Here is a 23,961-nt window from a genome sequence, read left to right on the forward strand (position 1 = left end):
ACTGAGACAAACAGACTATTTTTATTTATTTATTATAAATTAAAAACTTCAAAGATGATAATAATATAAAATAAAATAATATCGTTTAGGTGATTATACATATATCTCTCATTTTATTCATTGCATCCGAAGGTTACATCGATATTCGCCGAATGAGTTATGATTTTATATAAAATTCAGCGTAAACGATAAGTTTCTCAGTTCAAAGTCACGTTCTGCTGTATATTTATCGGTATTAAATCTAAATAAACCTTGAGTTCACAAAATATTCTCTTGGCCGCTTCGTACGTACGGGTGACAATATTTTTATTCGTATTTAATGTTATTTTTTTATCAGAGGCTCCAAGAGGCACGAACTTACACATAACAATCTTTAAGAAAATAATTTACTGCATGATATTGCAGCAACCGAACTGTCAAGATTATTTAAAGAAATAATGATGTTTCGGTGTAAGATTTGTTCGTTAAATTTTCTGCTGAAGTTGAATTGTGTAAAGAACTTATGTACATATGCGTAAAATTAAACAAGTTTGGCTCACCCCTAAAATCGTCTGACACTTATTTCATAAATAGTACAGGATCCCTGGTACACTTTTTATCATTTATTACTAAAGAGGGGGGACTCTCTGATAAAACCTTATATTTTGTAGGAAAAATATTTTTTCACGTTATTTAGATAATTATCTCGATAATTAACAAAGAAATTTTTATTTTTATTTTTTATTATTCATGTTCTTTTTATTTTTTAATATATTTTACAATGATGTGTATTGGTCGTTCTGATGCTGGTGTGCGCGTCACTCCGCAGGTGCCGGCGGAAGATCAGCGCCGTAGTACCGATTGTCTCGATACTGTTAGGCATTGCTGAGCCGGTAACCGTTTCCAAGCCTCGTTATTTTTGTTATCTTTTTTATTTATTTTTTGTATTTGTGTTTGGAATAAATGTTTATTATTATTATTTTAAATTTTTATTTTCTCAGCTTATGTTGGTAGTACTTTAGTGACATTTACGGACTCGGTCAAGTCACGGTTTCTTGGGGTTGGCTAACTATTGCATTATGTGGTTGATCATATTCTATTTGCAGAAACTTTCGTACGATTCTGCACGTGTTTAATATAGCAGCTTTTTGAAGAAGTATGTAGGTGCTAGGTTTTAGGTCAAGGAGCTTCAAACCATGATGTATATGTTTTGGAATAATAACTCGCCTTTGGTCTGAAACTCGTTGTTCTGAAACCATAACGTGGGGGTACTGTCTTAAAAAATGTTCATGTAGTAATTTCCTATATGTGGTCATATCTGTTTCTAATTTGGTGACGCGATAGTAGGTACGCATGATGAATATGTTTACATCTTCTGTCCATCTCATACGTACACGTGGTTTACCAGCCTTAGTGGACGCAGGTAAAAGGGTATTCACCCCCTGCGCAACATCTAAGGCAGGTGTGGCTATAGGTGCAGTTTGTTGGTCGGAATTCAGGTTGGCTGTAGCATTTTCGAGTGACCCGGAGGGAGCCCGCCTATTCAGCTCCTCTCCGCTGACGGTTCGTATGCTGCCACACCCAGCGTCAGCTCCAGGTGCGCCCCGGCGATCACCCCCGGGTAGCGGCCCTATACGTTTACTTTTTAAGCGCGTCTCCATATTTAATGGGTTGCCAGAGCCATGTTAGCCGTGCCAGTAGTTTCATATCACGTGTCCGCCCCCCACGTGAATCTGATGGTCGATTCGGACGTATGGTTGGAACTTCGGGGGGCTTATTATTATTATTATTATTATTATAAAAATTCGGTTAGTAATAAATTTTTAAAATTCGTGAAATCAACATATTTTATTCTTGGTACCCCTAGTAAGCTACCATTTACCAACGTTACTGTAAGGAAAAAAGTTGGGCGTCTAGTCAAAAGGAAGCTACTCACGAAAAATCTGCTTGTTAGTAATAAATGATGAAAAGTGTACCAGGAATCCTGTACTAAAATTACTGTGGGGACATTCAAACCTGTACAAATCTATTTTATTTCTGTACTTGTCCCCTTGTCTAACCTTTACTATCATTCACGTAATACATTTTTCGCTTTTAGTTGGTATCTTTAATGAAATCGTTTTTTTTTGTTTTGTTTAATTAATGACATACATACATAAATGAATATAACAATAATGTGTTCGTTTCAACTTCAGACAAGCAACTAATAACAAAATTTAACCCATTAATATCATCGGAGATTTTTCAGTATGTCCTTAAATTACCATCACTTTTTGTATTCCTCGTTTGAAATCAAAGCGATAGCAGTACGTAGAAAGAAATTTATCTGGAATTCTGGACTATGTTTTTATTTTTAAAATCCGTAGTAGTATTTCAGAAGATAAAACAAAACTCTAAAGTAATATTAGTGTAGAAGTACAGGATGCAAATACCGCAACGTGTCAATCCTTTATTTTAACACCACACAAGTACATAAGTAAATGAATGCAATGGAACGCAACGTTAGAACATTTTTACGTGTTCCCGAAAACGCGGTACAAAACCGAAGAAACTTATCCTGACAGGGTGATCGTTTTTTGACAGTTGACGTTAAGCTCCATTCGGGCGCGTTCTTTATAACAATTAGTACTAGAGGTCCCGAAGTAGTCGAAATTCGACTATAATTAATTGGAATTGTAAGTTTGTACACTATTATGATTGTATTTTATACTTCTATAATCACAAATTTCGCCAAGACTACACTATAAAAAAATTAACAAACAATATTGAATCTATTCTCAATTTGACAACAGACGCCAAGAACAAAAGTTTGACAATAAATAGTATGCATGCGTGTGTGCGTCAAATACATGGTATGTAGTGTGTGTAGTGTGTTTTCTTTATTGATTTAATGTATCTTTTATGCATTATTTTAAAAAAATATTAGCATTGTGCACTTCTTCTCTATATTCTCTATATGTGTGCAAAATTTCATACTCCTACGTCCGCGCAATTTTCGTAAAAAGGGATACAAAATTTTTGCTTCACGTATTAATATATAGATAATAAATAATCTTCTAGAACAGCATAGATAATTCATACCGACTTAGCATATACTACAGAGTGCGAATCTATCAATGGGTACTTTTCCATTAAATTATTCGATACATGCGAATGACGCCGAAGTCCTTTGCAGCTGACACAGAGATAAAATTGGGTCACACGGCCGAGACGGCTGCTATCGATTTTGCCATCTAACGCAAACCATTGGTGTTGTGTACATTGCGTGGTCCGTACTATGAGAAGATTGCTTCATACTCCACAGCTATTTTTGGACGAGTATAGGCTTTAATGCTTTCCAATCGGATATGTCTAACTTTTGTTACAAAACAGTTGTGATTGAGTTGACCACTCAAGATAGGCAGCGTCCGTCTATATAATAGTGTCTCTTCTCACATCAGTGTGAACCGAAATTATTCTGCAAACGAAAGCAAGAATATAAACAGTGCACAAGATAACGCCAATTAGAATATAACGATAGCTATTTATTCTCCTCTGACGGTTATAGAAGAAGGCACCGGAACAATGGAAACTTCTCAGATAGAGTTAAATCGTTTAAAATAATATTATGTTGAAAAGAAGACTTAAAAAAAGAAAAGACTGAAGAAATAAGAAAAAAGAAAAGAAAATACTGAAAAAAGAATTGATATGAAGAGAAAAAAAAAACTCGCAGTTAGTTGATTTGGATGGTGATCGATTTTAGAATGTAATTATCTGCAATTGTCGACTGAGGTCTAATGATGATGATGAATTATTATGGCGCAGGGGGGTAAGCAAGATTCAGCAAATCGACGTGTTTAGTGATGTATTTATCGTCTTATAATATAGAACAAATCGGATAGAACAAATATCAAATTTTAAAAATAAGGAATTTACAAGGTTTACTTTCATACTATCATATTTCCTTTCATTTATAAGTTCAAGAGGGATTCCAAAAGCATATAAACAGTTTCTAATGTAGGAAGGAGACAGATCATCACTTCTTTATCTTGGATTCTTTGATCATCGTTTGCCAATTTCGGGTATTTGTTTACTATACGATTCATATTTATTCGTATTCCCCATTAAGCTTTTTCGTATTAACAAACACGACATCAGTCGACTACTCAATTAGGCCTAATTCAACCAGGGTTTAGCGTTTACGTTGTCGACCCAAAAATGTTGCGTTTATCTTAACTCTTAATCACGACAATAACGAACACATTGAATTATAAATTTGTTGGGTGAAATGTCTTTTGTGTAAAATGTTAATGTGTACAAAACGCCCGCATCTCGTAACTTGCATAATCAAAGAGACAATATAATTCATTGCTGCCAGAGAATTTAATATGAAACAGTCATTGTTCGGAACAAGAAGTTTTTGAACCAGTCAACATTGTTTCATCGTATGAAACTCAATATGTACATGTACTTTGTAGAATAAATAACTTTGTATTGATTGTCAAGATTTGTTCTTCATATTTAAGGATATACGAAAAGTTAAGTTGTTTCAACAAATATCATTGTTGCTTGATGTATAGTCGAGGTACGAATTTGTTTGCTGCAATATCGGTTTTTGACTTACACTTTTAACACACAGACCACCTGACGATGCGTCTCTTGTATCTTCAGACGATTAGGTAACATCTCTATCATAAATACACTTTGAAACGAAAAGAAAATCACATAATAAACTACATTTGTCAAAATACTTCACCTTCGCGTAGAATTTATTCTTCATATTTCTTAACGACGTTCTATTTTTAAATAATCGGGTTTACAAAACCGAAGCGCGCCGCAGATTAATGGGCAAAACGTTCCAGAGCGTTGTGAACCTCTAATAATTGGGTCACAGTTGATTGATGTTTAATTTTGATGGTGCTATAAATAAATAACGGTTAACGAATACGGTTTTTTTTTTAAATTAGGGTAGTTTCACACCTCTAATCTGTTGTTGGTTATCGAATATAAACAAACTGTACTGAACTATATTCGTTGAGTGAGAATTTCAACTCATGTCGAGGCTTATATCCTCGGATATGTACTAAGTCTTCATATAGAATTACAGTAGTAATGAAAGTGACAAGAGCTGACCTGTTGAGCCAGCACGGGTTGATAGCAACATTCTGTCTGTTAAAGAAGCAGTCATGCATTTAGATGGGATAGTCTTTATTGAGATATAATCATGACTATAGTGCTCTCAATAATGATAATTATCTGAGATGATGGTAAAGAAAGATGACGATCTCTCTTTACCATCCCGTCCCTTAGTAACAGAAAACACCGCATTAATCTGCATTTTTGATGCATCAGGCTCTGGAATTAACATCTATCTACAGTGCTTTTCAAACTAGGCAGCACTTCGTCCCGTGCTATTGCTGATATCTCCGAGCGACGATAACCACTAATCACCATCAGGTGTCCCCTACAGCCTTAGAAGATATTTAATAAAATAACCATCTCATGTCTTAATGGAGTAGGCAAAATGTACGGAGCTCTAACAGCCGCTTTACCTTTCATCACCATTAATAAGTAATAGCAAAATCTACACATATATTATAGACTAGCTGTACTCGTCCGTTTCGCTGGACATTTAAAATTAACATTATTATTTCTCACCCCCACAAAGATTCTCATCATTAACGCCCCCGCAACTGGTGTAGGGAGTCCAACACTCATATAAATATTAGCCTATCCATTAAGTACATGTATTTTCTACATCGATACCAAATTTCAAGTCAATCGGATGCACAGTTCAGTAGTTATAACGGAACATCCGTAAAAACCACTGTAGATTTATATATTAGTATAGATAAGTACATAAAAGTCAACGCTATTAAAAAGTTATGTTCGACATCATCAATTTTATAATAATTACTGCGCAAAAAGCAAAACTGACGATGACTGGGTTACATGGTCTAATTGAAAAACTAGATTTAATCTTAACAACGAAACTATTCGAGCGAAATAGCTTCAAGCAACGTTCCGTATCGTCTTGTTTGGCCACTAGTTTATCAAAGGAGGACGGGCGTGTGTGGAGCAATTAATTGAAACAAATGGACATTAACTAGTATCGTCACTTGCTACTGTGGTTTTACGAAAACGGCAATTGGTTGGACTCAACAGTGATGAAGAAAATACTAGAGTATGATGATAAAATCGAATACTGTAATATGCTAAGACAGGGTTGCGTAAGCAATGAGGACCGTGCGAGCAGTTTCTTTTTATTTATTTATTACCTACCTATGCCTATAGCCTTGAGAGGCTATATCAGCTTCGCGCTAACGTGTAGGTGAGCTCACGCAAAACTGGAGTGCAGCAAACTGGAGTGTTGCTAGCACTGGCCCTAGCAAGAGCAGTGCTTCGCTAGAATCTACCACCGGATCGGAAACGCGACCCACTGAGAAGATCCGGCGAGAAACTCAGTGGGATGTGTGTGTCTGTGGGTAATTCACTCGGGGAGCCCTTCGTCGCAAGCGACGGGTTCGACGAGGACGATAACTGGACAGTTTTTCATGTTTTTGGTGCCCGCAGGATGTATTTTGTGTCGGAATAAAGATAATTTAAATTAATTGTATAGATTGGTTGTAAAAGTTCAGTATTTAATGCAAAATACATGTTGAATTTTGTTTTTCCTTGAAATGATATTGTTAAGTCTTATATGGCCAGCCAGTAGATGTCGTAATTGTTTTTTGGCTCGTGCAATAAGCCATCCCGGGCAGCCCTCTCGTGTATTATTATTCTATAGCAGACCCTCTTCCATAAACTTAGAATTTCATTTTTAACTTACCTTAATCTCTTAACGGGTGTCGTACATTCGTATTTTAATTAAGCCAAGCCATATAACGACAGAGTAATTGAATGCGAATGTTGTGGTAAGGTAACCAACCCATAAAGTGTTAGTTTATGCCGAATTTCAATTAAAACCCTACAACTTAGCTAGAAGGGAGGGCTCCTTTATTCAGAAACTTTACACAAACGCTTCTAAATGTTAAATTAGGTAAAATTTAACAGCCGTCTGGTGTAGTGGTAAGTGACATGGTCACTACACAAGGGGGTCGCGGGTTCGAATCCCGCCAAGGGAAGATATTTTCCAGGTTATGGGTGTATATTAAATATATGTATGTGTATAATAAAAATCTTACATTTATTTCCGTTATCTGGTACCTGTAATACAAGTATTTACGAACCACGGGACCAGTTATCGGGGCGAAATTAACAAAATAAATAAATTATGTTACTAAGTTTTTAGGTGCTTGAAGAAGTTATCAAATTTAACGAGTTTTTTTTAGTGAAAAATGAAGACATCACTTCGAGAAAGTATATTTTTAAAGTATTATATAACTTATATAAACTAATTTAAATTATTCATTTGTGTATATCACACAAAGAACGCGTAACATGCGCATCAAGTACTTTGACCTTAAAGCACGCTTCCGCGTAATAACACCACTTAACACTTTGTTTAATAAATGCAAAACGGTAATAAACCTTTTAATAGTATTAGAATTTTACTATACATGGCGCGTTAGGTGTCATGTTAGTATCCATTGCGCACAAGATTATGTGTTTTTTTTGTCTTCATCCTGCGTAAAAACACATTCGTTTTCTTTAATATTATTATTATTCATTCTTTGTACTCGGAAGTGCGCGTCCTTTTGTTGTTTACACATGGCATTAAACAAGGAAGGAACATGTATTTACACTCTTGAATAATGTGTAAACGTCTCAATTTGTTTGTTGCCCTTATGCGGGTAAATTTTATGACGAACATAATCCTCAAAAAAAGGAAGGAATTTTTCCTTTAATTAAAAATCAAACTGATTCCTCAATGTCCTGTAATGATGAGCTTATGCGAATAAACATATACAAAACGAATTATTCAGATTATTGGAACATGCGTGTGCGTATCAACTCATTAACAATAGTATTTATGTATTGCATTCAAATACTTTAATTAAATGCATACGCACGTGTGTTTCTCGGAATTACAAAGGCGCGAGCTGTTTTACCATTGTGTCATGGACATTTTAATATTCTTAATTAAAAATCTGAATTATTCACTTTGTGTCTGTTACAAATTGTATCATCACTGTATCATTATTATTTGTATACACCAAGTTTGTTTCAATCGTCTTTGAAACCAACTGGCAACGTAAAATAGGTCAACAAATAAAGCTTATCTTCTTTTCAAATTAATGTGTTCTTGTTCATTCGATTACTCCAGCAGATTGTCATTAAATACGAAGTTTGGTAACATACAAACTATGACATTATATGCGAGAGTGACCATGTTTGTTATGCTTTCAATTGGGTAGTTAAAATACTCAGCTGATCATCAGGTAATTTAGCATACACTTTGTCAGGAGTATAGAAAAGGACAGAGTAATTTTCATCTAGAAAAAATATTATTCCAGCGGCATATAATTTATTTTCGCGAAGAAATGTTCACTGGTAACAGTTTCACCAGGACAGGTGGTCGACCACGAGCTCAGCTAGGAGGGATGGGATTTGCCAACAGTCGCCTGAGTGACTCCGGAGGAAACCTAACTCTAGGGCAGCTGCTTCGGAGCGTCGAACTCTTTGCCAAATTCGACGAGCACCGTTAATTTTATTTCTACATTAAAACGAGCAAAGCCGTGTATAAAAGCTAGTGCCTCGTAAATATTTTTTCATTATATCGCTGAAGAACTCTAAACCTACCTGGTACCGGTCATTGTTCTCGTCGAGCACGTCGCTGGCGACGAAGGGCTCGACGAGTAAATTAACCCTCAGACACAGCCTGAATGTTTTTTTCATTTCACAATTTCATTTATTATCAATCCGAAAAAAGAGGTTTTGCAAGCTATATAGTTTTAAAATCTACGGGCAGGCGAACGCAGAATTGACAGCGTGGCAAAACAGGTGGGCTATGGTTCGCGGCTCTGACGTCATTGAGCAGGTGTCGGTCTCATGAAGATACGATGAAGTCTATAGCCGATGTGAGTAATGTGGAAGAGTTGTTGCATCAATAGAGATTGACCAGAGGTTTGTTCCGGCTGCTCTACAAAAAACCAACCAGATGACCGCACTCCTCAACGACGCGTGATTCTCGCTAGGATGTACCAAATTTTACTCTGAAATACATTTTTTTTTTCATGTAGATCGTTTAATTAAATTTCATATTTAGATGGACAATAAGAACTGTCTACTCTACTGCAGTAAAGATACAAAACTGGATCTTGGCCAAATTGTATTTCGTTCATAATTAAAATTTTAAATGCATGAGTAATGTGTTGTTTAATGTAAAATTACAGCATGTACTAGAAACAGTTCCGTAAAGCAAACACACAAGGACGCATGTGTGTTCCACATTTTTCAACGGTTCGATACATAATATGTACGTATACGTGTTAAATTATTTTGGAAAATGTATAATTATGAACGTTTTCAAACTTGAAGAAAACAATAGTTAATTTTTCGTTGAAGATGTCGTGGTCTAAAGGTTAAGATGCCCGATGTATTCGTTTCGAGCAATGCGAATATGCCGGTGGTCGAATCTCGGAGACATGTACAAAAAAATTAAATATGTACTTAGCAAACGTTGACGAATGACTTCCATAGTGAGGGAATAGCATCGTGAATTAATTCCCGATCCTGCGGCCAGAATGGAAAGCAGTCGACGTCGCCCCAAACACGTCATTTCGGATCCTCTCGATCCACTAACGGTGCTTTTAGGTACCTCAAGCAGCGGTCATCGTTCTCGTCGAACCCGTCGCTTGCGACGAAGGGCTCGACGAGTAAATTAACCCTCAGTCAGACACAGCCCACTGAGTTTCTCGCCGGATCTTCTCAGTGGGTCGCGTTTCCGATGCGGTGGTAGATTCTTCGAAGCACGGCTCTTGCTAGGGTTCGTGTTAGCATCGTCGTCAGGTTTGAGCCCCGTGAGCTCACCTACTAGTTAAGGTTATGCTGACATAGCCTCTCAAGGCTATCAGATTAGGAAAGAAAAAAAGAAAGTAAATTAAAAATCAAACCCAAAAAATAAAAATTATAATATGCGTAAATTATTAGTGGTAGGTAGCCTTATATGAACCCGTACGAAAAAAAACAGATTCCATTTTGTCGGAATAAATAATTGCTTCTATTACTATGTACCAAAGTAGGTACATAAACTATCAGTCGATTTGTATATTAGTTTGTACCTAAGTATGTACCAAATCACGAACATCATGTCATTTGTCATAAATTTACACTGTATACAAATCTATACATTAATACGTGAAGCAAAAACTTTGTATCCCTTTTTACGAAAATTGCGCGGACGGAGGAGTATGACATTTTCCACACTTATAGAGAATATAGAGAAGAAGTGCACAATGCTAATATTTTTTTAAAATAATGCATAAAAGATGCATTAAATCAATAAAGAAAACATTGCACACAGTACATACCATGTATTTGACGCGCACACGCATGCATACTATTTATTGTCAAACTTTTGTTCTTGGCGTCTGTTGTCAAATTGAGATTAAATATTTTTTATAGTTGTAGTCTTGGCGAAATTTGTGATTATAGAAGTATAAAATACAATCATAATAATAGTGTACAAACTTACAATTCCAATTAATTATAATCGAATTTCGACTACTGCGGGACCTCTAGTTTATTATAATTATACCAATAATAATGCCAACTTCAAACTATGTGTGAATTTTATGCAATTCATTTCAGCGTTCATTTTAGCGTGATCGGAAAACAAACATACAACTATCATATTTATAAGATTAACCTAGATAATGAAAAAAAAAATATTTCATAAATTTTCATATTCGATTACCTAACCTATTTCCTCTTGCAGACAACTTAGCAACCATTTGTGCAATATTTGGACACGTGGTATTTTGGCACGGTTTATCCACGGCCACTGTGTTACATTGTTACGTAAACTTAACAGTTTTTATGAAAATAACAGAGAGCCAGGGGATCTTACAAACAATACAATCTGCCCAACTATGTATCTATCTAATCGGAAGATACAATTATCATCGGCCGTATGGATTAATCTAGGTCTAGAATTCTCATTTTCGAACCAACCATTCTCTACTATTATCTTCTTCCAAGTCTTTCTACGTATTTCTGCCGTGAAACAGCCACTGTTTACAATTCGAATGGTAGGATCATTATTACAAATAGCACTTCGACATTATAAGGGCATAGCTACCACTAAAAACTGGGTTGTGTGCACATCTGCAACAACAAGAAATAATGGAAACAATGGAATCTTCTCATTGGTAGGATATCTTATGAGTCCGCACGGGTAGTTACCGTGCCTATTTCTATCGTGAAACAGTAATGCGTTTCGGTTTGAAGTGTGGGGCAGCCGTTGTACTGTAAAAACGGAGACCTTAGAACTCATATCTCAAGAAAGATGGCGGCATTTACGCTGTAGATGTCTACGAACTCCGGTAACCACTTAACACCAGGCCGTAAGCTCGTCCACCCATATAAGCAATAAAAAAAAAACATTTTTTGTGCAATTAATCGTGATTGTGCCTGTAGTTGGTTTTGCTACCTTACTATCGCAACGTAATCATTCGAACCGGTTTTAAGGGTTAAAGAATAGTACATGAAACATTCTCATGAAATCGAGACATTCAACTTGTGTTTATGTAGCGTTGTTTATCCGGGCCCAAAAACCGAATTTAGTATCCTTTTCTACTCATTTACGCCTTAGAAAACGCCAGCTAGTTATTCTTGTAATAAAACAGTACTGTTGTTTTCATGATGCTCGATTTGAAATCCTTTGTTCTGCTTTTTATACTATCAAAACAGGAAACGTACAAGGAAATATGTAAAAACAACTGTTTCACATGTACAATTATTGTAGTAAAGGACATTACGGAAATCCAATGCGGGGAGTAAAAATACAAACAGTATCATAATAATACCTTTGAAATAATTGTTCGCGTGGTTTTTATTAAATTAAAATACTTATACAATAATTAACGTCAATCTAATGTTGACCTTAAGCACATAGAAATAGGTAACATCGGAAACAGTTTGATGTATACGACGAGATGCGAACCCGTTCTAGTAGGACTGGTTTTATTTATAAAACTACCTGCGGGCACAGGTGTTCGACCCTCTAGGTCGCTGCACATGCCGATAAAACGAGTCCTGTTGTGCAAACGATTGCTGTTAAATATGCCGTTGCTATGGCGACGCGTTTTGCCGGCTTAGTTTTAAGTTCATTTATTTTTGTACGCAAAAGATTCATTTGCACATTAATATGAGGCGTTAACGTTGTTTACACACTCGAGGTCTTTTGTCGTCTTCTTCTTAGATCTCTTTTGTTTTTCTCAAAAAATTATGAGATATATTGCCATCCTGTAGATAGTTAGGGGCGACAATTGAAAGGTTGTGCCTGTGGCATCATTCTCATTCGCTATCGATTGAGTCAGATCTCAACAAAGTCTTGCCCGCATCTCTCAGGAAATCCAGAAGTAATACAAATGGACCTTATATTCACTTATTTTACTCAATTTATTTCGACACTTACATATTGTATTCGTAAAAACAGAAACTGATTTAAAACCTTCATAGAGGTTCAATAAAAAAATAAAAAAAAAACAAGAAACTTTTTTTAACATAACCTCTTTTTTAATGCACATGCAAAACACAGTGAATGCGGGTTCTACGCAGCCTGAGATTTCAAAGATTGATTGACTTTGCAGTATTACGTCGGATTTCGTGGCTGCCAATAGCCCACTGAGTTTCTCTCCGGATCTTCTCAGTGGGTCGCGTTTCCGATCCGGTGGTAGATTCTGCGAAGCACTGCTCTTGCTAGGGTCAGTGTTAGCAGCACTGCGGTTTGAGCCCCGTGAGCTCACCTACACACGTTAGGGTGAAGCTGAAATAGCCTCTCAAGGCTATCAGCATAGGTAGGAAAAAAAGGCTGCTATTGCAGAATTGCAGCCACGAAATCCGATGTCAAAAATAGTAATGAAACAGACACAGACCGGTCGGCGTTCCGAGCAGACTAATGCTAAACTGGTTCGACATTTTTCAACTACTATTAACAAACGCTAAGATTTCTTAGTACAATATCGTATTACCTGACTTGAGCATTGATGACGTTCAAATTCTTATAAAATCCACGTACAAGTACATCGATTACCTACAGTAATTCGCCAATCCATTACGACGTAAACGAATAATGAAATTAGAGTTACTAGTGGTTCCACAGAAGTCGAAAATCGATTATAATTATTAGTTTAAATTATAAGTTTGAACATTATTATGGTTCTATTGTCAAAAACTTTACTTCTTTAATCACATATTTTTCCAAGGCTACATTATAGACAAATAATATTAAAGACCAACCATATTAATCTATTCTCGATTAGACCAAAGACTTTAACAATAAACAATAGGGTATATATGCGTGTGTGTGTGTCAAATACATCTAATCTAATGTCTAATGCTTTTATTATTGATTTAATGTATTTTTATGTATAATTAAAAGAAAAAATTAGCATTCTGCACTCCTTCCCTATAATCTATAAGCGTGGTAAATTTCATACTCCTCCGACCGCGCAATTTTCGTAAAAAGGGGTACAAAATTTTTGCTCACGTATTAATATAACAATATAGATAATGTACGAAATTACAAAAAAAAAACCGGTAAGAAAGGCAACCCGGTTTACTTTGCACAATAGAAAGCAATAAAACGAATACTCGAGACTTCCCACACGTAACGTAAGCCGTGACCCATTACGTAAATTAACAACGGCGTGCCTGCACTTAATACAATGTCACAAATTAAGATAAGATGACCTAGATTGAACGTCTAACAAATGTAGTTCAATATTCTGACAAGTGTGTATTTAAAAACATTTAAAACATTATTGTATCTGGGTCGGCGGATGGTTTACTCGACTAACGGTAATTTAATATTTTAAGGCATCAGGAACATGGTCCTTCCATTTGGATGCGTATGTTTTGTTCACGTTATATGCAGTAGCCTAAGCATACCTTAATTAGTATGGAGAGTATATATACTAAGTAGTAGGTTTGAATTTACTTTTACACTGCTTCGTAGGCAAAAGTAATACGCGTAAAAATAATGTTTACAAATCCATCTGTTATCTATCAGTCAAACTAGGGAAAGGCCTTGTTTTAATAGGTTTTAAATTAATGGTAATATACATATAAGGACGAATATGAAAAAAATGTGGGGTAAGGCACTTTAGCGCTGACTGTCTCATATATGCGCGTCCGCTTTGGGCATTTGCAACGGACCTCTTTTTGACTTAATCTAAATTATTTTTAAATTTCAATTTCGAATAATTTACAGATTTGGTGTTCACACATAATCAAGTTGTTTGGACACATTTTGGCATTGAGATTATAATACGTAACTGTTTTTTAATCACAATCTTAATTACTCGAGTATCCGTATATTTAATTACAGCTTGACGACAGTAAAAAAACTGAAAACATTACAGCCACATTTATTATTTGTATACCAGAAGCGTAATGTTAATAAGCGGAGAATTGTAATTAGTTTACGCTCTAGTGAAGTAATCAGCAGGCAGTAAATTAGTGCAGGCGGTTTTTTAACACGACCTCATCTCGTTTACAATTACGATCAAACTGAATTTAATTTGCAGGGTGAAAACTAATTACTACAATGCTATATGACTTTTGCATTAAAATATTGGAGATAATGGTAATATAGAAAAAAAAAACGACTTTAGATACTCAAAACAAAATTCATAGAACATATTTATTTGATTTATATTCATAACGTTTCCAGTCAGCCCTCAATCACTAAAAAAGTAGGATTGTAAATTTCTATCAATTGGCTGTAATATAAATAAGTTTATATATTTTTTAATCTACAAGGCCATTAGTGATCCTTTTATGGTTTATATAATAATGTTTGAAATTGAGAGTCCATTGCTCCCAAAACTTTTCGATCGTTAGACAATCCTTAGGTGCTTTAATTAAAAGTTTTACGGCGAAATTTTACGAAATCGGTTAAAGAAACCGGTTAAAAATTAAGAACTCCCGTTATTGTATACGCCGAATGAAAATTACGATTGCCGGGCCATATTCATATACATTTTATAACATATCATTTTTGACAGTCGTAATTCTAATTAAATATATATATATTTTTAATGATTCTCATAGAACCGTGACGAATTGAATCGTAAATTTTAGGTATATTATTAGAATTTTAAATAAGCTCTTATTTTGTATTACTTTCTTTACATTTGAAGTTATGTATTTTCTTGGATGTTTAGTCACAATAATTTATAAAACTTCATATCACAAGAGTATTAAGTTAATGAAATGATCTGTTCTTAGCTTTGATATATTATTCTTGAAACGTAAATGTATGTATGTACATTTGTATTTAAAATGCGATAAGTATCTGCTGTTATATTGTGGTTCAGGATGTTAATAAAAGCAACTAAATGTGTCACGCTGATCCACCCGTGTTAAATTGGGAAGAGTTAATGTGAATAGCGTATCTTGTATTATAAATGCACATTTAAAATATTATTTTAGTTTTTTTTACTATTCGGACTTTCACAACTTCAAACACATTCTCAATAAACTGCAATGAATTGTAAAACAAATGTGGTCTTACGGTTAATCTTTAGCTCTCGATATCTTAGCTAGATTTTACGAATTAAATTGTAGTTAACAAATTTTAAGTGCCAGATGCGGTACGGTCGACTCGATATTAAATGGTTACTGGAACTAAAGGGCATATTAACGTGTATCCCGCCACCTACCTTGAAATACAGTTTGTATAGTACAATGACTGCCTCAAACTTCAAACCGGAATGCATTACTGCGGAAATAAGCAAGGTGGTGATGATTACCCGTGCCGGATTACAATAAACCTTAATCCAAGTTTTGCTTCTATGTATATTGCAGTACATTGCGTTTAGGCATAGTTACAAATTAATAATGACATACGTTCCCAATGAAATATTTATCTTATCGGCTGCATATCTATTATTGTAATGTTGATCTAGGTCTCACCTGAATAAACAAAAGAGCTATGAGTTTTAACTATGAGTTTTCGTGATGGATACCACCTAATACATTCGTTCTGGAATTTTCGTTCAGGTAAATACTATGCTGATGGTTTTCGATTTGATTCTTAAATATACAAAATCCCCACGGATATACATAAATATATTTTGATTCAAATATTTTTTATTGGTTATGTTACAGTTTGATAACCAAATATATTCTTTTAGGTATGAAAGAATAGCCCACTTAACATTTAATTTTAGGCTTTGCGATAACATCTAAATTAACCTCAAAATACGACTACAATAAATGTAATAGATACCTAGTTCGGTAGTTTATATAAATCTACTTGGATGTAATAGCCCACTGAGTTTCTCGCCGATCTTCTCAGTGGGTCGCGTTTCCGATTCGGTGGTAGATTCTACGAAGCAAGAGCAGTCTCTTGCGAGGGTAAGTGTTAGCATCACTCCAGTTTGAGCCGTGAGCTCACCTACTAGTTAAGGTTACGCTGAAATAGTCTCTCAAGGCTATCTATCAGCTTAGGTAGGAAAAAAAAATTGTATGTAATAACAATGGAAAACACTTTTATGTATTAAATATATAAAAATACTTTTTCGGAACTATAGTACTATAGAAACTGGTAGAACTATATGTTACAAGAAAACGCGAGTGTCAGAACTTAAATAAACTCGAGGAAACTCAATCAACTTGCAGGTCAAAGTTTTTACGGGAAGATAGAGAGCGATCGAAGGTTTCATGTAGTTTTTGCAGTTTCATTGCGGCAATAGTGGCATTGGTTCGGGTTACGAGATGTGTATTGACGTAAATAACTCCGTCTAAAATCACATGGCGTTTGAACGTCTCCTCAATGTATTGAGAAGTATCAAAATAGAACACGTTGCTTCGCGCGATCTTTCCACAGATAACGTTTATCTCGGAATGATTACGAAAATACTTCATAGAGTTCGTAGTCTTTGTAAAAAAAAAAAATACTAAGGGCCGGTGACAATCAGAGGTTGCGGGTGTGGTCAGCTGATCAGACGCACACACAAGTATTTTAAGAGAAAAAGTATAACTGTATTCTCTGATTTCGGCTTATTGATTTTACCCGATGTGTGCGCCATGTGAACAGGTGTTCGGACTCCGTGATTGTTGTTAGAATGCAAACAAAACGGGTTTCTAACTTTTAAACAAAGTCCCCAAATACTGCTTCACTTAAAAACGTATTGTGGAAGTGTATTATTTATTTTGTAATTCAGTTAAGCTACGTAAACAAGATAACGAGAACTAGACTAATGGGACACTAATAATGAAAATTTCGAAATATGCATAAGGACTGCAATTGGTTTGATTATTTCTCGGTGTTTTATAGATAGTAGTATCATTTTTACACAACCGGTTATAACCATTTTAAGCATACTGACCTTGATACCAGATCGTCCCTGTTGCTTGAGCAGCACGTTCTCTGGCTTCATGTCGCAGTGGATGATGCGGTTCTTGTTTAGAGCGTGCAGACACTGCAGAAGACTATGCGAGAACTTACGCACCAACTGCAGAGAGAAACCTTGGAACTTGTTCTTCTTTATCAACTCGTACAAGTTGATCGAGAGTAGCTCGAAAGTGATGCACGTGTGATTCCTGAATGTGAACGAGTCGAACATGTGGATGACGTTCATCGTGTTGTCCTTGTCTTGCTCGCGGAGGTGCTCCAGTATACGGATCTCCTCCTGTGCTTGTCTGTGAAACCGCTTTTCGTTGCGGACCATCTTCAGGGCAACGTGTTCGCGTTTCTTATGATCGAACGCTTTCACCACTTGCCCGAAGCTACCTTTGCCGATGACTTTCAGCACTTCGTATCTGTAGGCTATGTGGTCGTGGGGGATGTGGATATACGAGCCCTGCTCGTTGTCATACTCGCAATTGTTTGGGAACCCGACTAGGCCGGGGCGCTTCTTTGCGTTCGCACCTATGAAGTACACTTGAGGATAGTCGAATATTTCACGGTGCTCGTAAGGCGTGAGTTTGTTCATATAGAGCTTCATGACCTGCTCGGGACTGGCGGCGGCGGCCGTAGGTCGCTTGTCGGGCGGTTGCGCGTTGGCTGCCGGCGGTGCGGGCGGGCCAGGCTCCAGCGGCGGCAGTGCCCCGTCCCGGAGCAACGCGAGCCCGAACGCGTGCGCGCTCCCCAGAGGCATGTCGCCGGTCATGGCCGCACGGCCACCGCCACCTCCGCGTACTTCGGTCGCCGTGGCCGAACCGACCCACGCTCGTTCCGACACACCACCACTGCACCTCACTGCACTTGCACTTGATGATGGCGCCACTCTGGCAAACGCGACATTTCACATCGACCGGGAGGAGCGAGACCCACGCTTCCACTAAAAATGCGGGCACATTCCGTCTCGACGATACGAGGAATCGCAACCACGAATAACTCCGCACCGCACAACGCGAACGTGAAACGCAAACAAAGACCCCCTTCCTTACGGCCTGACCCGACGACAAAACCAGAGAGAAAATAGAAACGGTCTCTAAAGTCATTGAACCATTCGACGTCGCGGAGTGTGCGAGTGCGAGTGGGAGAGAATGCGTTTTGTTCACCATTTGAATTTCCGGTAGATGGCACTAATCAATTCAAAACCGTCACTGACTTTGTATTTTATGAAAGACCGAATGACGAAGAAATAGAAAAGTTTTTACTCTCCTTAAACTAAATTATGCTTTGTCAACCTATCCTTTACGTTGTTTCATAATTTGAACTTAATTAATTAATTTAAGATTATTTATTTTGAAAAGGATCCTAATCCTCTAGTACTTTGATTATATTTTTTATTTTCAGCTCTGTCTTATGATGAATGGTCATCGTTGCTTATGGTCGTGATCAATGATAGCACAGCCATGCAGTTGCCTACCAAAAAGAAGTTTCTTCAATCTTAAGCTGAAGAAGAACATGTTATAACTCAAAAAACAGTGGTTAAAAATTTGTTCTAAAGCGGGATGGTACGCGGTAAAAAAGATCACTGAAAGTGTAAAATGGATGAGCGCAATGGTTATATGGTGGTGGGATGGTAAAAAGGAGATGAAGGAATAATCTGGAACAATTCATCAGTGTACTCTCCAATAGAATACATTGTCCAAAACTTACCGAACCGAATAAAAGTCCAACCAAAACCAATGATCCCAGAGGTTTCAAAACTATCGTCATTCTGACGTTCAAAAAAGTGGTTGATAGTTGGGATCCTTAGAGTTGGTCGCTCTACTGCACGCGAAACCGAATTTGTGTTTTTTCAGAAAGTACAACATTTCATCTGACAGTATACCTAGTACCTCCATACTCTGTTGAAGCCTCCTAATACTTTAGAAGTCAACTTGGTTTTACCATTCAAATACAATTTTGAACACCGCTCGTAATATGAACCCTAAGAATTTTAATACTCTCTAAAGTACTCTCATATTCCAAGGTTCCCGAAAACTTTAATAATTTTTTTCTTGTTTGTTATACCTACAGATTTAGGTCTATCATAATACCAAAAATTGTCTATGAATCTTTGAAAGCGTTCATTGCGCCATCTACCGACATCTGTCAAAGTTTAGTTTCTCACTCAATTCACTTATCATCGGCGACTGTCTATTTTACTCCGTTGTTTTCTGTCGTCTAATGAAATCGTATTCTGAAAATAATTGCAGTCCTTAATTTTAAAAGGAAATTATGTAAATATAATTCGAGTGCAAATACAACATTTAGTGCATGTTTGGACCCATTTCGGTAAGTACAGCAACTAAATTTTATTTGAACAATAGTTGAGTTTTTTTTTCGTTAATATTTAATTACGAACCTATGTATTGCAAACAATATTATTATTACCCTGAAAGACAAAATTATTCACATATTAACCAGGTACTTACAATTTAAAAAAGAAAAAAAAAACGATTTGACAGATTAGTAATGACAAAATAAAATATTATGAGATATTATTTAGATTAACAATCTTATTTACAACAAAAATGTATCATTAAAGTCATTGTTACTGTTCCTTATTTATATAGTATATCATTTTTAGTTTGAAACTTCAAGGTAACAATAGGGCTCTGCCCTGCCCCTAGTGACAAATACTTCCTACTCTACCGACCGGTGTACCTACGCGATTTTAATTTATGTTATTTGGCAATGAACCAGTACATTCAATTAAATATATGTGTAAACAAAAATTGATATAAAATAATCATACACCCATTGTTTATTTTTTATTCTCTTGTGTATGAGTCATTAGGTTGTATTGAGAGTGTACATAATGCTATAATTTACGAGGTATCCACTAAACCTTGACCAAAAGCAAGGATTTGATGTATTGTTCACAAAATAATAACTATGAAATAGCACATTCAAAATATATTTGAATGCCATTTTTTTTCCTTCAGGAATTAAACAATGTATTTAAAATTTGGTTTGGGTAATTTATTGATTATTAGAAGACATATCTCTTTTATTGCCTGAATGCCGATTCAGCACATTTGGTAGGTCCAAATGAGTGGTGGCCTAAGTGACAAATAGCAGTCTTTGACAACCATAGAGGTTAAGCACTTGCACTTGTGCTCACACCAGAACTCCCACATTAAGCTTTGTTTCAAAAAAGATTGTAGTCAAAAAGTACTGTATTTAGTGTCAAAGGCTTTGAGAAAATTTCCAAAACTAATATTCTAAACAATATACAAATGTTACTAATCAGTCCTGGATGCATCAGGTTTATTTCCACATACACAAATACATTAAAATGACATACAAACAAATTAAAAATATTTATAGTGATTTACTATAAAACTTGCGTGCTGTTGCTTTGCTTATGATTCTTTTGTGTGCCTGTATGTAGGCAAAATATATGTTCTGTTTGTAATGCACAAAACTGTTAGTGATTAAATTTGAACACATCCCTGACACGAGTATTTATCAATATTATAATTATATTCATAAATAACAGTAATATATTTTTTAAAACAAAAACCATTTATTAACTGGTATTAAATCATGAATGTCTCTCAAAAAAAAAACTTCAAAAAATTACTGATCAGGAATTTTAGTAAAGTAATTTCACAGATGGCAATCAGTAACGTATAGTTAAAACTGGTGTGGCGGTATACATGTGTATATTAAATATAATTCATGATGCCATGCCATTCGCCATACGTATCAAAATTGGCAATGAATAAATTAAGGTCAGAAGAAAAGTACCCTAAAGCTGAATGTTTTTAAATTTTCAAACAGTTTACAAAAGGACTTTGGGCTTGCTATGTTTATAAAATAAAGTATTTCATATATAAAACATTTCATAGAAACGCTCTTGGTGTACCACCTTTTTTCCGATGCTAAGAGTTAAGAGCAATCCTTTATAATTCACAGGCTTGAACTAGACAAATGAGCTTAGATCAATTTTACCAATCACATGCTAGGTTTAAGGGATATAAACTAATTTTACTAAAATGATGATTATGTTATGATTACAAAGTAAAACTATCTTCATTAAATGATATTTGTTTAAATTGGACATTTATTTACGACATTGTAATTAACACCAGTAAACTGTGCATTGTTGTCTGATAAGTTTTGTTGAGTTGATAACAATAATTAATAAAGGGAAAAGTGCCCATTTAAACTGGTTTTGAAGTCATGAAATAATTAACTAATGATTTGTAGCTTTTTATTCAGCTATCTTATGGTTACTGGAAACCTAGTAGTACATTGAGCCACTGAATCTTCAATTTGTTTTAGTGGAGTTCATCATCATCATCATGCTTTCCTATTACCCTCTGCTGGGGTGTAGGGCTCGAATCAATTTTTTCCATTTAGTGGAGTTACCATATTTATTTACTTAGTGAACAAGTTTATGATCCGCCTTGTGCTAACCTGTGATCGGTGCCCGTAGACATCACAATATCATGATCCCATCTACCTTGAGATGTGAGATCTTAATGCCAATCTCTCAACTTCAATTGTGGTGTTTCACCACTGAAATGGGCAAGATGGTGATACCTACCTTTACGGTGTTACAATGTAACAAATCATATAGAGTGACTAAGATGTAGCCTCTAAATTTGTCTTCGAATAAACATTGTCACTAATCACCATACTAATGAGGTAAATAAAGGATAATGTATGTTAAGTGATCATTTAGCAAGTACAGATCTTTCAAAAAAAATGTGCGGCGTAGATAATAGTAAATAATAATGATTGATTAGTTCAAATTTTTTCCTATATTAATTTAAGAATTCAACATATTGAATACATAAAAATCAATATTAGTATCTCTTTATTTCTGTTTAGATTTAATGTTGTCAAGTTATAGTTTAAACATGCGGAGGTTATCATTATAGTACGACAGGTGGCGCGCAAGTAGTTTCAACAATGGTTTTTTCACAAATTTAGTTGTTATCACAACGGAGCATAGACTGTTTTCACTAGTATATATTGTTATAAATTGTAAAACAAAACATTATTGTGAGTATCAACTCTGAATCTTTTTTTTCCTACCTATTCGCTGGTAACCCAAGGGGCTATTCCAGCTACGCCCGGACGGCCTTATTTTCTAAGAACGAAGGAAATGATAATATATTTTATGTAGATACCAATCCAGGTACATCCAAGTATATCTTCCTTTAGCAAAAGACGTCGGTGAGCGTGGGACAAAGCTTACTTTAAGTCTATCGAAAAATATGATAAATTGACAGATGTATACTATCCGGAACATTGAATTTAACCACAGTAGGTTGAGATATCTTTTCCCACGTACCGTCCAGTTCTGGAATGAATTCTCCTCCACGGTGTTTCCCGAACTTTGAATTAGATTTGAGAAGAGTTCTCAGCCATAGATAGCGCCTTGGTTGTTTCCTGGTTTTGCCGATTCCTGTGAGCGTCAGTAACTACCTACCATCGTATGGACCGTATGCTCATCTGCTTTCAGTAATATTTAAACAAACAATAAGAAAAAAATTGGATCAGACATCGGGTGGTTTATATGTCATTGTTTAAAAGAGACGTTCAATAATATTCTATTCGATGCTATCTTCAATTAGAATCGAGAGACATTTTTGTCGCTCTTGCGTCAAAACTTGTTGGCTCATTTCCACATTTAAGATTCAAATAAATTATTTTATTTTATATTATTGTTTGTTGACATATATTGGACATTAAAATAGTTAACGGGCGTTCTTGCAGATTTTACTGTACATACTTATAAATTATATTTTAATTAAAATGTAGTGCAATTTTGTGAACTACTGTAGTATCGATTTAACCCTCAGACACAGCCCACTGAGTTTCTCGCCGGATCGTCTCAGTGGGTCGCGTTTCCGACCCGGTGGTAGATTCTACGAAGCACTGCTCTTGCTAGGGCCAGTGTTAGCAACACCTCCGGTTTGAGCCCCGAGAGCTCAACTACACGTTAGGGTAACGCTGATATAGCCTCTCAAGGCTATGATCATTGGGAGGAAAAAAAAATAATAATGCCAATATTATACTGTCAACCCTGGATGACGCTGATTTTTGCTGAAGTCGTCTCAAAAATTGAAACGGTTTGAAAAATGTTGAACTTTTTTTGATGTACTAAGTAAGCCCGGCGAGAATTTCGACCACCTGAGCTAGTGGTCACCCTAGCTCATGGACGTCTGCAAAGACAGGGACACAGACTGCCTACTATTTAAACATTAAATACATTGAATGACCTTAAAGTCTTAGAACAATCGTGCTGTTAATAGTATTGTATTACTGTTCTTGTTTAGTCACTATAGCATTAATGTAATAATATCACTGGAGCTAGTAAACCATGAAATTAAACCTGCTCGCGGCAGTGACTAATATTTTATTACCTAACATAGTAAATAGCAATGTTTTTTTTAATAACAAAAACGATGAGAACTTAAACAAGTTTTAAGATG

At 35.7% G+C, this 23,961-nt stretch overlaps 3 protein-coding genes across 11 annotated transcripts in view; 2 read left to right on the forward strand and 1 right to left on the reverse strand.

The window, feature by feature from the left end:
- Positions 1–18,587, reverse strand: part of Dyrk3 (Dual-specificity tyrosine phosphorylation-regulated kinase 3) — a 186,359-nt gene extending 167,772 nt beyond the window's left edge. Inside the window, exon 1 of the mRNA XM_089739457.1 lies at positions 17,460–18,587. Coding sequence (XP_089595583.1) covers positions 17,460–18,242 — 783 coding nt within the window. The 5' untranslated portion in view covers positions 18,243–18,587. The remainder of the gene's footprint in view (positions 1–17,459) is intronic.
- Positions 1–23,961, forward strand: part of Rpb10 (DNA-directed RNA polymerases I, II, and III subunit Rpb10) — a 276,671-nt gene that overhangs the window by 211,847 nt on the left and 40,863 nt on the right. The window lies entirely within an intron of this gene.
- Positions 19,629–23,961, forward strand: part of Dmtn (transmembrane and coiled-coil domain 2 protein Dmtn) — a 46,891-nt gene continuing 42,558 nt past the window's right edge. For 5 of the 9 annotated variants that reach the window (XM_089739454.1, XM_089739455.1, XM_089739449.1 and 2 more), the window contains exon 1: positions 19,631–19,801. The gene's annotated coding sequence lies outside the window, so the exon portion shown is untranslated. Of the gene's footprint in view, positions 19,802–23,961 lie in introns of all 9 variants that reach the window. The other 4 variants (XM_089739448.1, XM_089739450.1, XM_089739452.1 and 1 more) reach the window with 2 other exon arrangements.

The sequence above is a fragment of the Bombyx mandarina genome, chromosome A1 (genome assembly GCF_030267445.1).
Source record: "Bombyx mandarina strain Sakado chromosome A1, ASM3026744v2".
NCBI classification, from domain to species: domain Eukaryota; kingdom Metazoa; phylum Arthropoda; class Insecta; order Lepidoptera; family Bombycidae; genus Bombyx; species Bombyx mandarina.